This window comes from Odontomachus brunneus, unplaced genomic scaffold, assembly GCF_010583005.1.
Source record: "Odontomachus brunneus isolate Ranch 3 - 2012 unplaced genomic scaffold, Obru_v1 Obru_scaffold_131, whole genome shotgun sequence".
Classification (NCBI taxonomy): domain Eukaryota; kingdom Metazoa; phylum Arthropoda; class Insecta; order Hymenoptera; family Formicidae; genus Odontomachus; species Odontomachus brunneus.
This window is the reverse complement of record NW_022639581.1, coordinates 771,291-788,817: the sequence shown is the minus strand read 5'-3', so window position 1 is coordinate 788,817 and position 17,527 is coordinate 771,291. Positions and strand designations below refer to the sequence as shown.

Genomic DNA, 17,527 nt, shown 5'->3' with positions numbered 1-17,527 from the left:
TCTTAAATCGCTGAAACCATACTTGGCATGTTCTTTCCGATGGAGCATAATTGCCATAAGCTTCGAAAAGCAATTTATGAGCTGCAGCTGCAGTTTTTTTCAAGTCAAAGTAATGAAGCAGCACATGTCGAAAAAACAACATATCACGTTCCATATTTAATTAAAAGAAAAAATAGCACTGCTCGCTTAAATGAATCTCTTCGTACTGAATTTTATTGACAAATGTCTAACCTCTAAAATGCAGCCAGTTTCAGATGTCAAAATAAATTACACCTACAACTAACGTCATCTAACTGTGAGCCGCAGGAACTAAGTTTACCACCTAATATAAGGAGGTTGTAAGAAATGTTTGGTATAGTATCTTCGTCATCAAGGGGACCATTCACAAACTTACTATTTATCGAATAAAATTGTGTCTCTGTACACTTCTACACACTTATTTCATTGGCTAAGTAATAAATGTTAATTTGAGACAAAATTAAGATTAATATATATGTATATGTGTGATGTATATGTGTGTGTATATTACACAACATACACACACATACACACACCACACATATATATACACACACCTTGTGTGTGTAGAGCACTTTTTTATGCAGTTTGATCTAATGTATAAGTATACAAAGACAAACGACATCACTATAGCTTATCTACCATATTGCGCGTAACTATTTGCCTATCTTCTTTAGTTAATATCTCGTGATTTACTGCGAATATCGCAAAACGGTATGGAACTTTTCTATTTACCTTAATCCATTTTACGTCTCCACAAAAATTGTGAAGGAGATTCTGGGACACCCTATAATATACTTGATATACATTCTGTCAAAAACGTATCGGGAATTGTCGATTTAAACTGCCCGCGCTAGTCGAAGGTATAAAAAATTTTTTTCCCAGGTTGGTACAACTGTCCTTAATTATGATGCCAAGTTAGAGTGGAATCTGTCAACCAGTGTGTTTACAACAGCTGGTTAAGTCAGTCGATGTCAGTAGTGCGTGCCGATTTTTACAATGAGTGAAAATATTGAGCAAAGAATGTGTCTCAAATTTTGTGTCGCGAACGAAATTTCGTGTACTGATACATTAAAGATGTTGCAGAAGGCTTATAGTGATTCAGTACTATCAAAAACCCGTGCATATGAGTGGTACAAAGCCTTCAAGGAAGGTCGAGAAGTCGTCGAAGACTTGCTTCGTTCTGGACGCCCGTCGACAAGTTTGATCGAAGATAACATCGAAAAAGTGAAGGAAATTGTACTCGAAAACCGTCATTTCAGCTTAAGAGAGGTAAGCACACGAACTTAACATGTCCCATGAGTCTGTTCGTTCGATTTTGGTCGATAATTTGGGCATGAGACGCGTCGCCGCAAGACTCGTTCTAAAAGACCTGAATGCGCCGTCTCACCGAGCTACGATTGTGACTGATTTTCTCGCTAAAAACTCAAGAAATGTACTTGAACAACCACCGTATTCACCAGATTTGGCACCGTGTGACTTCTTCCTCTTCCCAAAACTGAAATTGCCGCTCCGGGGTACCCGTTTTGAGTCGATTGAAGCCATCAAACAAAAATCGACGCGTGAACTGAAGGCCATCCCGGAAAGCGCCTAAAAGAAATGTTTCGAAGATTGGAAAAAACGATGGCGTTGCTTCAAATGGAGCCTACTTTGAAGGCGACCCAATAAATTTTGATGAATAAATGAAATATGTGTGTTTTATTTAACAATTCCCGGTACTTTCTTGACAGAATGTATATATATATGTGTGTGTGTGTGTGCGCGCGCGCGTGTGCGTGCGCGTGTGTGTGTGTGTGTGTGTGTGTGTATCAAGCATATTATATACATATTATAAATTATCAACTTTCCTAATTTAATTTTAACTAACCTAAAGTCTTTTCTAAAAATAAAACGATCAATTGTCCTGAAATTTATATATAATGCTGGTAATATTAGTCTTTAATATCATAGGAGTTTTTCATTAAAACTCTTATTTTAGTTTAAAATAAATTAAAAGAACAGAGATTAAAAATGTAGTTTAAAAGAAATTAGGAATAGCACGCCAACTTCAAGGAACACGTATAAAAAGTGCCGACTTTAGTTCGAAATGTTGTCGAATGGATAATCCAGTTTTAATTTAATCGCTGCACGAGCAGCTAGATAATATGTCAATTTTTACGTAGCGTAAGTTTCAATGAATTCCTAACAAACAAACGTTTTGGCTCACAACCTCCTCAACTCGAGCCTAACAGTCGATTTTCAGCGCAACGTCCGCCGGGGCTATCGAATAAACACACGGTTGTTTATAATGCATAACACTTTGTCGAATGAGAACATGGATCGCCGGTTTGTCAAAGTGCGCGCGCCCAAAATTGTATCTCTTTGACACGCTGGTACGGGCCGCCGTCGTAATTCGGATCCGAAAACGCGAATCGGCGGAATCGCTCGTAATTACGCTATCAGAATTTTACAGTCGCCTATTGAAACAGCGCGGCACGCTCCAATTAGCTATAAATCCGGCGTGACTCAATTCGATTAATCCGACCGAATTTGCGTAGCCGTCGATGCGGCCGTTTGTGATCGCGAAAACAATTAAATCGGCCGGACGCGCACAGTCCCCGCGAAATGTGACGTACGCGGAAATGGCGAGGAATGACGGGCGATTAACGGGCTGCAGGACACCGACAATAATTCAGTTTCGCGGTTAAGGCGGTGCGTGGCGCGCGACATCCGGGCATGCGCGCGCGCGCACCATCTACATAATAAAACCCGATTTATATAAAGCTCCATCTACATAAAACGCAGAGCGCTGGTCGCAGGTCGCAGGTCGCAAGAAACAAACGCTGAACCATAAGATTTTTGCCTTAATGCGCGTTTGTTTCTTGAGACCTGCGACCCGCGTTCTGCGTCTTATATAGATGGGGCTTAAGACACAGGACGCAAGTCGCAGGTCGCAAGCGTCAGTGGTCTCTCACTGTTCTGATTGGCTATCGCGACCTGCAATCTGCGTTTTGCGTCTCGTGTAGATGGGGCTTTTAAGGCCCGTCTACATAGGCCGCAACACGCAAAACGCAGTTCGCAATCGCGCACACATCCAACTTCAACTTTCTGCGTTTTCTCTGCGTTTGCAGGGAAAACGCAGAAGGTTGAAGTTGGATATGTGCGCGGTTGCGAACTGCGTTTTGCGTGTTGCGGCCTATGTAGACGGGTCTTTACTCGCAGAACGCAAGACGCAGTTCGCAAACGTGCGGACGCAAGATAACGTATCGATTCACGTAAAGTACACAGATTGATTCGAGCTTTCTGCGAGTGTGTCGTATCCTGCACGTATGCGGCCTACGTTTTGTGTCTCGCTGACTACGTAGACGGGGCTTAAAACCACATGTATAGCTCGCAAGCCGCAGACGCACAGGATATGCAGGTTACGTACTCGCAGTTCGCAAATCACGTCGCGAAATGAATGTCTACATTGAACGCAAATGTAGTACACGTACATAAGAGGATATATTTGTACCTATAATCCCTTCGAAATTACTTTTCATTGTAGTATACTAACGTAATTACTTGCTCTTTTAGAAATCCAATATATACATGCGCTAAAATTTATCAATGTAACAGGCAAACTTACTAACCACAGAATATACTTGGTTCGTTTTGGTTAAAAAAACAACGACTTCACACTCTCTTCGAAGTTTTTTCCTCTGTGATTAGTTAACGCAAGCAAGATGCAACCGCAGAGGCAACCGCATTCACAGAAAGTTTGAATTGAATCACCTCATCGTGTGAAGGTTGAATGCGAATACATCATCTTGCGTCCGCGTTTATGATCTGTATCTCGCGTTCTGCGAGTTATGTAGACGAGAGTTGAAGTATCAATTATAGCTCGTAGAACGCAAAACGCATGTCGCGAAAGATGACGTATCAGCTCACGCAAAGTACACTGATTGATTCAACTCGAGCTTTTTATGAGTGCGTTTTGCGTATCCCGCGCGTTTGCAGCCTGCATTCTACAGTCTGCGAGCTATATAGACGAGGCTTAAGGCCGGTTCTACATTAGTTGCAAATCGCAAGGTTGCAAGAAAATTGACCAATTGATCATTCTTCTCGCGACCAAAGAAAAATTAACTGTGATTGGTCAATTTTCTTGCGACCTTGCGATTTGCAACTAATGTAGAATCAGTCTAAAATTCCATCTACATAGCTTGCAGAACGCAAGACGCAAGTCGTAAACGCAGACCCAAGATGACGTATCGACAAGGCACACTAATTGATTCAACTCGAGCTTTTTGCTAGCACGTTTTGCGTATTCTCCGCGTCTGTGACCTCCATTCTGCGGCCTGCGAACTACATAGAAAGGACTTAAAACATCGCGTTCTACATAATTCGAAGAACATAAGACGCAGGTCGCAAACGCAAGATGATGTATCAGTTCATGCAACACACACTGATTGATTCAATTTTCTGTAAATGCGTTTTGCATATCCTGCGCGTCTGCAGCCTGCATCCTGCAACCTGCAAACTATATAGAAAGCACTTAAGCATCGCGTTCCACTTAGCTCGCAAAACGCAAGACGCAGGTTGTTAACGCAAACACAAGATAACGTATCAGCTCACGCAAGACAACGGCGACTTCACATTACGAGTTGATTCAACTCAAATTTTCTGCGGCTGTTTGCATTAATCGATCACAGAGGATAAAACTTCGAAAAGACTGCGAAGTTATTGTCTTCGTAACAGATCGAACTTATTTCGTAGTCAATAAGTATGCCTGTTACATTGTTAAATATGAGCGCAAGTGCATATTAATCTTCAGAGCGACACACCAATTCATTACGTTAGCACGCTACAATGAAAAGTAATTTCGCAGGAGTCGACAAACACAAATCTAACTTCTCTCACATGTTGCGTAGCACTTTCACGTTCAATGTAGACTCACGTCCCGTGATTCGCGAACTTGCGTTTCGCGTACCCTGCACGTCTCCGCGGCAGGATACACGGCCTGCGCAGCAACTATATAGACGGGGCTTAAGAGGACGGCGCTCTTTAAACGGTCCTTTCGTCGCTGCTGATGGAATTATCCCCCCGGATGGCAGGCTGCGGTGGCATCGTCGCGCGAGGCCCTTTTCCAGACCGTAAAAAGAAACGTGGCGCACGCGCTGTCATTTTCTGGCTCCGCGAGCCGCAAAAAGGCGCCGTCGTTGACCACACATGGCGCGTGACCGGCCCGGACGAATTTCACATGGATGACTCGGCGGCGCTCGTGTTTCCGCCCGAGCGGAAACCGGAACGTATTTGCGGAATTACATCCGGAAGCGCTCGCCCTTTTCGATCGACTTTCAATCCTTGTTTTTCTCCCGCCCGTTCTGATCCCGCGACCCTGGGCGTTCCAGCGCCGCTTGGCCGATCGCGGCGCGGTAAGATAAATCTTCGCGCGCGTCGATCTAATTCCGGAGCGATTAGGAGCGTCGCGCGATCCACGAGCGTAATTTGACGTGATTAAACGTTAAGTGGCGCGCGATACGTCGAGATTTACTCGCTAAGTTAAGTGAATGAGCGGTGGCAAAATCGACATAAATGAATTGCGCTCTTGCTAATTTCTCGTTGCACAGGTCTTTATACGACCAATACAATACCAGGTATGTAAATATGAAACCGGAATTTTTGTATAGAAAATACACGTTTATTGTATGAAAATGATAAAAAATATTTTATTCGAAGTATTGCCCATCGCTAGCTATACATTTTTCCCACCTGTCTGACAATTTGTGGATGCCACGCCAAAAAAACTGTTGCTCTTTTGAGGCAAACCAGTCATCGAGCCATTTTCGTACATTTTCGTAAGAAGTGAAGCGCTGCTTAGCAAGTGCGTGTCCCATCGATGCAAATAAATAGTAATCGGACGGAGCCAAGTCTGGTGAGTAAGTCGCATGCGAAAGTATTTCCCAACTAAACGCCTCAATCGTTTCCTTGACCAGTTTTGCTGTGTGTGATGGTGCATTATCATGAAGCAAAATCACTTTGTGTTGCCTTTTTTTATATTCTGGTCGTTTTTCACGCAAAGCTTGATTCAAATCGATCATTTGTTGTCGGTAGCGTTCAGTATTAACGGTTTGGCCAGGTTTTAGCAGCTCATAATAGATCACACCCTTCTGATCCCACCAAACACAGAGCATTGTCTTCCGTCCATAGCGATTTGGCCTTGCAGTCGATGTCGATGGTTCGCCTGGAGTTACCCATGATTTTTTACGCTTAGGATTCTCAAAATATATCCACTTTTCACCGCCAGTCACAATTCGATGGAGAAATGACTTTCTTTTGTACCTGGCGAGCAGCATTTCGCAAGTGGTTTTTCGGTTTTCTTGCTGTCTTTCATTTAGTTTATGTGGAACCCATTTTCCCATCTTCTAAATCTTTCCCATGGCTTTCAAACGTATGGAGACGGCTTCTCGTGTCACATTTAATTGATCCGCGAGTTGTTGTTGCGTTTGAGTGTCATCCTCATCCAACAATGCTTGCAATTCGCTGTCTTCAAACTTTTTCGGTGGTTTTCCACGTTCTTCGTTTCTCACGTCAAAATCGCCACTTTTGAATTTTTTAAACCACTCAAAGCACTGTGATTTACCAAGAGCATGCTCACCGTAAGCTTTGACAAGCATTCGATGCGATTCTGCAGCAATTTTCTTCAAATGGTAACAGAAAATCAATGCTGTCCGCAAATTGTTTCCAGGCACAAAATTCGACATGTTCAACGCTATTACAAACTATACTGTTGTATGAAACTTGTATTGTTGTGAGTTGAAAATCTTTGTCAGAGATGTCAACAACGAAATGGCGCCAATGACGCGGTTTGACGGTAACTACATTGACAGCTAGGGCCATTTATGGGAAAATTCCGGTTTCATATTTACAGACCTGGTATACTTTCCACGAGTGTGTATTCACGTTTCTCCGTCGAGGAGGCACAGCTTGTCTTGTAGTCGCAAGACAATTTTTCGCCGAGGTGTCGAAGATGCACTTAATGCACCTTATAATCTCCAAGGTGCCAGCGAAGTTGTTCGCGTTGGAATCGCCGCGGGGTGCTCGCGAGAGTGGCTTTGTATCGCGAGTCCTCAAATTGAAAATCAGCGCGCGCAATGCGCCGTGTTTCTCAATTCACGGCGGTGACTAACTTTACGCTGATGGCACAAGGAGAGGTACGCGGCTCGTTCTTGTCGGGAAATTGTACTCCACGGGAGAGGACACCGTCGTGCGCGGTACCGTGGAGATTCGGAACGATTCTGATCACGTACAGCCGGGCGATACAATCGCGATGATACAAAACGACTCGAAGATGAAAGGATGCTCGAGCAGGGACATGGTCCGCTCGACGGGCAGCGACGAGGCTCGAAACAGAATAAAAGTAATATCCGACAAGGATGAGCGTCCGCCAGGACTTGCTCGGGGAGAATTCCTTTTCTCTCCGTTCCGGCTGCGACAGGAGCAACGAGAAACTCGAGGAACAAAGGAGAACGACTGCCATGACGAGACGAAGACAGAACAATCGGGCCGAGTCTGAAGGCGATGAGGTCTTCGAATTGTGGACGGAAGTACCCTCTTCATTTCTGCATCCTTTGCATTCCGATTTCAGGGGTAAAGACGAAAAAAAGTGGGAGAGAAGGAGGAAGACGAGAAGGAGAAGGAAGAGGAAGAAGAAAGAGAGGAGCAGAGAAGAAGACAGGGTGATAGGAAGGTACATTTTCAATGCCACGTCTCGGGGAAGTCTTTCGGCCTGTCTGCCGCGGATTGTAGCCTGCTCGAGACGGTCGAGGAAATCAGAATAGAGACGTCTCCCGACGAGCCGGAGCTCGAGTGAATAAGATGTTTGGCTCGCTGGATCATTATCGAACCGGTAATGCTACGCGGATTAGGTGCCTCGCTTTTCTCAATGAGATTTTTTCCGCCGTCTCGTCCAATCTCGTTCTCAACGTACCCTCAGGCCGCGACGCTAAAATTAAATTCACCAAAGAGCGAACGATCGCACGATAATTTAACGAACATGACACTGCATTGTGCGCGCGAGAGAGGGAGAGCGGGAAGAGAGAGAGAGAGAGAGAGAGAGAGAGAGAGAGAGGGCGAGAATAATACAAGTTCTGTGTTTATTATATAAATGTAGAATGTGGACGGCGTGGAGTTTCAGCTAACGAAGACTAAGCCCGTGTCGAATAACAACCGCCTCAAAGTTTACGTTCATTAGTGTCGGTCGTAAACGATAAAAGCGACGTTGGCAGAAGTAATTGGTCAAAATTTGATCCGCGCGGGCGAGAGAGTAGCGTTTCTGTAGCTCCAAAACTGTAGTTGTTGCTGCGCGAGCAGCGGTACGAAAGAAAGAGCTTAATTTGATAAGGCAATTAGAAGTAATGTCCGGCCGAATTCGAGCTTTGCGTTAAGGCATCGGCGCTTAACTCGCAACAGATGTGATAATTATGAATGGGGGAGGCGTACGCGAGAGAGAGAGAGAGAGTGTCGATTCGCGATCAATAAAGATGTTCCTTTCCCGCCCGCCTTCCTTGCTACCTTCCCCTTCCCCTCCCCCTCCCCCTTTTCCCCTGCAAGCGCGCTTTTACGCTTATGGCGATTCAGAAGCGGCTATAAATTTCAATATGAACGAACGAGAGAGATTATTAATGTCTCGTTGTGCCGCTTCACCGTGTTTTCCTTGGGAGCAGCTCTAATAACAAGGAAGCTGACTGACACAGAAGCTAGTAAATTAAGAAAGAAGCGCAATTAACAAATTAAAATTTACAGTGTCGGAAAAAAAATATCAAGGACGGGGACTCTTAAAGGGCTTTTCTTTCAGCGTTGCTTTTATACGGAAATGAATTACGTCCGCTGCGGAAAGGCCGAAAGAACGGATGTTATTACCATTACAGTATTTTGCTTGGAAAATGCCGAAAGAGTGAGATATCGCGGGAGAAGGAGGGGAGGACAGGGCAAGAGAAAAGCATAAGATGGGAAATTTATTAAATATTAATTGCAGCGTGCAGTCGGCTCGGACATGCGCTCGTGTTTTTGTGAAATTTTCATGGGAGATGCGCGGTCGAAATGTTATATCGAATCATCCAGCGGATGATTCACATTGGATTTATCGTGTCGTCATTACACGTGCAGCCACGTTCTCGCTAATTATCATTAACGGTATCCCGTTGATAATGTCGCGAGATGCAAGCTCGACAATAACTAAAGATTAATACGGGGCAGGAGACGGCACGGTTGGAAATGTCGCGCGCGTTTACCGCACTGACTTAAATTGTGTAATACGTGCTTGCGTAACGCCGCGTCAATGAACGTACGACGGGCGCGAGAACGGAGCTTTAAAAATTTACACTAGAGAGATAACATTGGGCAAATAGTTTGGTCGCTTATGACCGATGAGAAACACTCGATATTTGTGGAGCAATTAACAAATTTTATATCGGAAAATGGATCGATGTGCCGCAGTTTACCGACGGCGATTAATTTTACTAAGGCCCTCCGTGACGTGAATTCGCGCCTATGTTGGAAGCATTCTTCTTTTTTCAAAGTGTACAGAGAATGGACCTTGAGAGCCAAGTCGCGGTTCTTTGGTACGACTGCCAATTATATTACTTCACGGGAGGATTTCTCGTTGTCTGTTTCGAGTCAGACGCACGCGCCGAAATCTTCTTCAGCCTTTCACACACGTACGCGGAGAACCAACCTTCCTCGTACAAATTGTATCCTTTATTCCCAATTAATATGGTCTTGAAATTCTCCCTTTTCCCATTTTCTCAAATAACTGACTTATCAATTGGTTTTTTTTATTAATGTTGCGAAAAATAGCCAAGAGTCGAGCCTGGAATAGTTGAACTCTTTCCACATTCCGGGCGGGACGCCCTACTAATTCGGTCAGACGTCGACAGCATTCCTCACTACAACAATCCCACACAACGCGTCTAAAATCGGGACATAAGACGTCTTAAAGACGTCTTAAAGACGTCTTAAAGACGTCTTAGAGACGTCTTATATTCCGACATCTAAGAAACGTCTTTAAGACGTCTTTTAGACGTCTTTAAGACGTCTTATGTCCTGATTTTAGACGTCGTGTTGTATAGGCTGCTTATAAGCCATGATGAACATAAATGTAAACTATTCTTTCTTTGAACGCCTATGTTAAACTAAGTATAAATAAAGACTCTCTTGAGATCAATCAAAGTATAGAGAATGGATCTAATCCTTTGGGCACTCTGAGATCACCTATTAGAACCAAATCGTAGCTTCAGATATATTGATGTCGCGACAAAATCACCGATCAGCTTGTGCATAGTGATGGAAATATTTTGTTGCGCGGTGATTGCACCGTGAAACCATCCTATTTTGTAAAAGTAGGAAAACAGAAAAATTAATTTCGAAAGAAATGATCTCTTGTGTTGTCATTCTAGATGTGTGACATAAATATTTTATTAGAATTCGAATTTTCATGGTTCAAAGGATTTTCCTGTGCTTCAAAGGATTAAGAGCCAAATCACAGTTCTTTGATACGGATGTTAATTATATTATTTCATGGAAGGATCTCTCGTTGTCCGTTACGAGTCAGACACACGCGCCAAAATCTTCTTCAATCTTTTACACACGTATGCGGGAAACCAACTTTTTCCTTATACAAACTATCCTTTATTCCCAATTGATACGATTTTTGAATTCCCCCTTTTCTCCTATTTTTCTTTTTTGTTTGAGAATTATTTCATATAAATACCGAAAGTACACACTGGTGCGATCAGCATGAATCCCGTAAAAGGGGAAGCTTTGCTGGGCGGCACTTTTGAGGTTAACTCCCTCACCCACGCGAGAACCGCACGGATTCGCTCGTTCGGTCAATAATGTTACACGCAGGAATATAAATGTGCGCGAACTTTCTTCCCGTACATCCCGCTCCGATGATGTTTAACAATAGTAATAAAGTATGAGAGGAAATAAGCGGCACACGGCGGTAGATAAAGTTGTGAAAGATAACAAACGTTTTACTCCCTGAAACTGCCCGCGGAGTGAACGGAGTTTATAGAAGCATTCGAAAATATGGTGCACTCTCGGAAGCAAACACGCTCATTTCGAAAATATCCTCGCTGACGGATGAAAATAAGAGAACATTCCCGGAGAAAACTATTCTTTCGCGCGCGGGATTGTATTTCTCCGCGCTCGAATCAAAGCACGATCGGAAGAGACGACGCGAATACGCGTCTTTAGGAAGCGCAAGAACCTGCGAGCATTAAAAAGCACAAAAGAGAGAAAGGATAACAGCGGCTCAAGGTCCCTAAGTATAAGAATCTCGGCGTCGCGAGAGGGAGAGAACCGCGAGATTCTTCAGCGGGAAAATAAATCATGTCATCGACGTACTCAACACTCCGGTATTTTTCCAATAAGAGCGAACGTAGGTTTAGAGCGACGCATTCGAGGTAGCTGTGCGTCACGGAAGTAAAGTATCTGCGAGAAGATTGTGAGAGAAAGAAGACGGACGAGAGAAAGAAAGAGAGAGAGACAGTGTATCTCGGATATGTCTGCATTCCGGCGCACGTTCACCACGATTTGTTCTATCTCGACTTGTTCCTCTCTCGCCTCGAAGAATTCTCACGTATCCTTCCGCCTTGCCGCGGCATGGCGCAATCGTGTGGAAAAGCGGTGGTCCGGCAACGGAAGGCAAATATTCAGTCGAGAGAATCTGTCTCATCGGAAACAACCGGTTTTTACAACGCAAAAATGTCTACAGCTGTACGTGTGTAGCGTGGTTTTCCAGCTGAGCGCGCGGAAACGTTTCCGTGCACGACTTCTGCGAAAAGTCCTCGGTCGGAGTAACCTCGCGAAGCTGATTACGCTACGTCACGTATTTTGACCAATTTCTTGCACTTTTGTCATGAAGGGTTATTCTTTAGTAAATCAGGTCCGCTGAATATGAATGTGACCTTAGAAATTGTTCATCACGTTAGGTTTCCGAGAAAAATAGGGATTTAAACTCCCAAAAACGTGTTTTTGCATATTTTTATAAATTATAACGCATAAACCAGATAGTCAACATATTGTTTACACTCAACAAATTTCTAGATAAATTACTGTTGGTGACAGACTCAGGAAATAATAAGATTGTAGAAAGAAAATACCTTATTTATACATGTCAGATATATCATCCTTGAAGAGAGTTGAAATTGCACAACTTAGAACTAAAAAATCCTGCAGAATGAAATTCTGCCTACATTTTTGTTACAAAGAGATACAATGGGTCTTAATTGCCCTAAAGAAGTTTTTGTGGTTGCTGATTATAAATCTCCAGAAATTTGTTGGATATAAGATATAATTTTGCTATCTTGTTGCATAAATTTATGACATTGTTTCATCCCCCTGCGAAAGTGGCTTCTACGAAGTTGCACTTTGAGTTTCCGACTCTTGAAAATGAAGACGAAGGTTCAATTTCAGATCATTTCAAAGTTGCTGGCGCGTTTGGTTCATGCGTTGCGTGAAAATGGCCAAAAAGTATTTCTTGAGGATTTAAACTCCTGTTTTCTCGGAAACCTCACGTGATAAACAGTCTTCGTGTTCATATTTATATTCAGTACCCGCGATTTACTGAAGAACGATCTTTCATGGCAAAAGTGTAAAATCTTGTAACATAGTGTTATTAACGTTTGACAAGATCCAGTCGAAATATTCACGGGACAAAAGAGAAAACACGACACGACAAGCAGAACACCTCTCGTCGCCTGCGTCGATGCGTGCTGTTAGTCATGCAAATGTCTTTAGCAAATTTATACAAATTTTGTAATAACGGCGAATGGATGCAAATGAAGGCTCAACGAGATTTGAAATTAACTAGCTCGCTCTCCGCTGCCTTCTGCGGATCGCGAGATGTCCAGCGGGCTCCGCCCTTTGAGTTCTTGGAGGGATAAGGAGGTACCGTGTGGTGACTTTAAAAGCACTCGCAAGACTCTTTTGTATCTCTTCGTTTACATATCAAACAACTCCCTCCGAATTTGTGAACTTAAAAAAATAAGGTCCGCGCGATATTAGCGATCGATCTTGTCATGAACTTCCCGCGTTTCTTTCTGATACACTAAATTAGGCAGAATAGCACTTGAAACGCGTGTTTCCAGCAATGGTGTGTACAGACGGCGTCATAGATGTCTTATCTGTTAGATCGGGAGTTACCAGACATTCTGGAGCAGACACATTCGTTTCTAGAGATGCGTGTACTATAACTACAGATTATCCGAGGACACGGCAAGGATGTTCCAACGGGTGAATCTCTGACAGCTCGGACAGCTCTTATGCTCGTCTGCTAAATACACATGTTATTATTATTATTATGATATATAACTATATTCACCTCGCATGGAATACAGGAACATATCAGCACGGCAAACTAACCTCAGGACAATGTTACAAAAGGAGATAACGCTCAGCTACAAATTAGGAAATCTCCTAAATCCAATAATTCTTGACGAAATTGAGGAAGCCTTTTCAAATGATGCAGAATCTCGAGACAAGTCGGACGAAATGGATATTTCAATTTCACCAAAAATTAGAGTTAGGAGATTTTCTAATTAGGCGAGTGATAAGAGACTATCAGAGATCCGTCCGTTGAAACATCGTTGCCGTTTTCTTTGATAATTTGTAGTCACGGTATACGCATTTCTAGAAACGAATGTGTCTGTTCCAGAATATCTAGTAACTCTCGATCTAACAAATGTTTTTAACAAATGATCTAACACGATATCCATGACGCCGTCTGTATTACTACAGTTTCAGTCGATAGAAAAAGAAATAGATTCTATTTATTACTCCCACTTTAATGGCGTTGTCCGCCAATGCTGTACGCACTTGATCTGCGCAACGTATCGTATATCCAATTTTTATAAAATTTACACGTCTCCCTCCGCCTCCATTTTCAAAACGCAAAGATCCCCAGTCGTTTGCGGCAAAACTAATTGCGCGTTGTCGAATGTGAGTCACTACCGGCATGTGAGTCACTTTACTCGCTTTTCCGACCAGTTAGTCGCAGTGCGCGCGCGTACACACGTACAATTCTTTTTTTTTTTTTTATTTTTTTGTAACGTGAAAGTCAGAACTGGTTTTTTGATATCTCAAATTCCCTCGGAAGTTTCCGCCCATCACGCATTTCGCGTCGTGGATTGCGTGCATCGCTCGTGTCTGAAAACTCTCAGGCCAACTCATCCGTCCCGTGAATTCGCTCGATGTTGCGAGCTGTTGCGAAACAGTTGTTCGTACGCACCGCGGCTACACTTTTCCCGAAACGCGATTTTCTGTCTTTAAACCGACCGATTTTTCCATTCCGATTCACTCGCCGTTGCGACACACGAGATTATGAGAATGCGGGATAGCGTGGGCACCAATATCCGCGACAGGAAATATATCCGTTGCAAGCGACGAGAAGTTCGTTCGAGATATCCCCTCTCTAAATATAAACTGGCTATCACTTGGCCAATGTTTCTTCCGGTGAATATAGACATTGCGTAGCACTCAACCTAGTTCGACCAAGTTTTCGCTGATTAGCTCAGGGCTTATGTCCAAATTGTGAATCTATGGTAGCCACCCTGCTGAAGGTGGCTCACGTCCAAAAATGCCGCGAATCGGAGCAAAGTGTCCCCGTCACGGTCTCCTCCAGTTCGCAGTGCGTACCACGGGACTTCATACTCCGTTTAAGGGAGATAAGTCGAGCGTTATTTACAGGCCGTGCGCGAGAGAAACGTCCGAGACGCCTGCGATCCGCCGCGACGACGAGTCTGGAAGAAGTGCGGTCGCCGCGCTCACCTCTGAACGATGGTGAACTGTTGGCACGAGCGCCGCGGATGCAACGAATCGCAGTAGTAATATCGACGAGTGCATCGCCGAACGAACGCAATAGAAACAATTCCGACGTGATCCAATCAAGCTGAACTCGCTTGTAATGATGTCGTTCTTGCCTGTCTTAGAGCAACTGTAAACGACCGCCCGTTCGCCCAAGAACACAAGTACTCCGCGTCCTGTTCCGGATCAGCGGATCTCGGAACTTCATGAAGCAACGAACGAGGCAACCGGCGAAGACGTAGTAGGTCGAAGGCACCAACGACTCCTTTAACGACTGCAGGCCCAACTTAGTGGGAACTTAACCGTTTTACGTCTCTCCCTCTTGGCGCGATACGAAGGAGCGGACATTATCCCACCCTCCCCTGCTCCGTCCCGACGTCACTCGGTAATCTAAACTGTGGCTGATAGAACCACACAGAGTTTTGAGACCTTCGACAAAGACCTCTTTCTCTGTCTCTCTCTCTCTTTTTCTTTGTCGCGCTCTCTCTCACTCTCTTCAGCTTCTCTTCTTGTATATAGAATGTTATTCAAAGTACCCATCGTCCAAAACTGGCGTGGGACACGTTCCTCCCACGGCCGCCCTCTACTTTCGTAAGAACGACGAAACAGCGGCGGGAGGATTCACCACGAACGATCGTTTCCTTCCCCCTCCACCCTATGAAGTTCGAAAATCGCTAGATCGAGTCACTCGGGGAGGAAGCAACTCACCCCCTTTCGAACTTAGAGCACTGCGTGCACGAAACTTACCCCCCACTATCAGCAGCAGGTGAAGCAAAGCACATTGCATTTTTCCGTACTCCAGGCGGAAGTCTTTATCCATTTTCGTCGCGGGGAAAATCCCGTGCGTCACTGAATGTGTGTACCGCGCGCGCGAGAGAGTCACGTTTCTTCCCCCTACATGAATACCACCGCGCCGTCGAGTTACCGGTACCGCGGCGCTTCCGTTTCCGCGCGGCTACTCATCCAAACTCTACTAGCGCGAGCCGAAACGTGTCGCGCCGCGGGCTGACATCGGGGGTGTCGCGCGCTGACACGTGAAACTCGCGCGAAATCCCGCAATCCTCACTTGCGACCACCGTTTCACCGGGTCTGTTCGACACGGTCCTCGATCCGTCGATCCGTCGATCGTCGCGCTGAAAATCGGCAAGACTGGCGGGCCGTGCGACACGGACGGGCGCCACGCGGCCGCGATAGTTCCTGACTTGCAACTGACGAGGGATGCTGCACGAAGAGTTTGCGCCAGCTTCGCGCCCGCGCACAGAATCCTTATTCCCCTTCGCCCCCTGACCATCCACCAGTCAGTTAGTCAGTCTCTCTCTCACTCTCTCTCTCTCTCCCCTCCTCTCTCTCTCTCTCTCTGTTCGCGTACCTCCATCTCCGTTCATCTCGCGGTTCTTCCACCCCAGCTCTCACTCGTATCCTGTGACCCTCCCTCCCCCCTCGTCCTATCTCACCGTCTTCCTTCTCTTTCGGCGGTATCAAACCCTCCCCCGCGCGCCCACCTCCTCCCCGTCCCTCTCTTACCCTCTTATTCCCGCCCCGCACTCACACGAGAACTTCTTTCTCTTTTATGCAGCTGCCCCCTCCCCCCTCCCTCGTTCTCCCCTCCCCCTCTTCCCACACACCCACCTCCTATCGTTGTAGTTGTCTTCTGACTCACTCCCTATTACAGTTTTTCCATCGCTCGCCCTCGTCCTTCCCGCGGCGTGTCGTGTCTCTTCTTTCTCCTCTTCGCGCGCAGCCACGATCGCGCTTCCATCCATCCTCCGGATTTCTCTCTATCCCACCTATTCTCCCCCTCTCTCTCTTTCTCTCCCTCTCTCTCTCTCTCTCTCTCTCTCTCTTCCGTCACTTCGGTCGCCCCGTTTATCCGTCTCTTCCATTCCTCCCCGCCGCGACCATTCCCACCATCTCCGCCACATATCTAACCTCACGCGCATCCTTTCGGCGGCTGTATCTCAAACACTAAAGAGTTTCTTAGGAAATTGAATTGAATGCTACCTACCCACCAACCCACCTACCTACCACCTACCAACCTACCTACCTACCTATCTACCTACCTACTTACCTACCTACCTGTCTATCTATCTATCTATCTATACCTACCAACCTACCTATTTACCCCCCCCGTTTCTGTCTCTTCGACAGCCTCCTTCGCAGGAGGGACGGCTCGCTCAGAAGCGCGCTCTGTCTTTTCCGCCGTTCCCGCGCTCGATCTTGTCCCGTTACTTTTGGGGGTTATTCCGTCTCCCATCAACCCTTCTCGCCGTTTGCTTTCTCCATCTACATCTCTTCTTTGTCCTTCGGTGTTACTAGCTCGTTTACTCTCCCTCTCGGCGTCGTCCGTCTTCGTCTCCGTCGTCACCCTCCTTCCTGAGAGTTCCCACGAAACTGATTGTCTCGCCGTTAAGCGGCAATTTATATGTTAACAGGCCCGAATCGGTCGAGAGTCATGCATACGTTTAAAGGAACGGGATTTCGTGGGAGAGGCTCGCATAACGACGAAGGTGACGGTACAGATGATGACGATATACTCCGCGCGACCGCAAAGAGCCCGACCACTACTTTATTCGCTAGTCGGGAAAAATTGAGTCTTTGCATAACGCGATCCAGCTCTATCTCTTTGTCCTTCTCTCTCTCTCTCTCTCTCTCTCTCTCTCTCTCTCTCTCTCTCTCTCTCTCT

General features: G+C 45.3%; 1 protein-coding gene across 3 annotated transcripts in view; it reads right to left on the bottom strand.

Annotated features, from left to right (window-relative positions):
• The window catches only part of LOC116850012, a 241,496-nt gene that overhangs the window by 166,110 nt on the left and 57,859 nt on the right, over positions 1-17,527 (bottom strand). Inside the window, exon 1 of one of the 3 annotated variants that reach the window (XM_032827772.1) lies at positions 15,592-16,055. The exons of the other annotated variants lie outside the window; for them this stretch is intronic. Within the exon in view, the coding sequence (XP_032683663.1) occupies positions 15,592-15,664 (73 nt within the window). The 5' untranslated portion in view covers positions 15,665-16,055. Of the gene's footprint in view, positions 1-15,591; positions 16,056-17,527 lie in introns of those variants that run through there. 3 annotated transcript variants of the gene reach the window in all.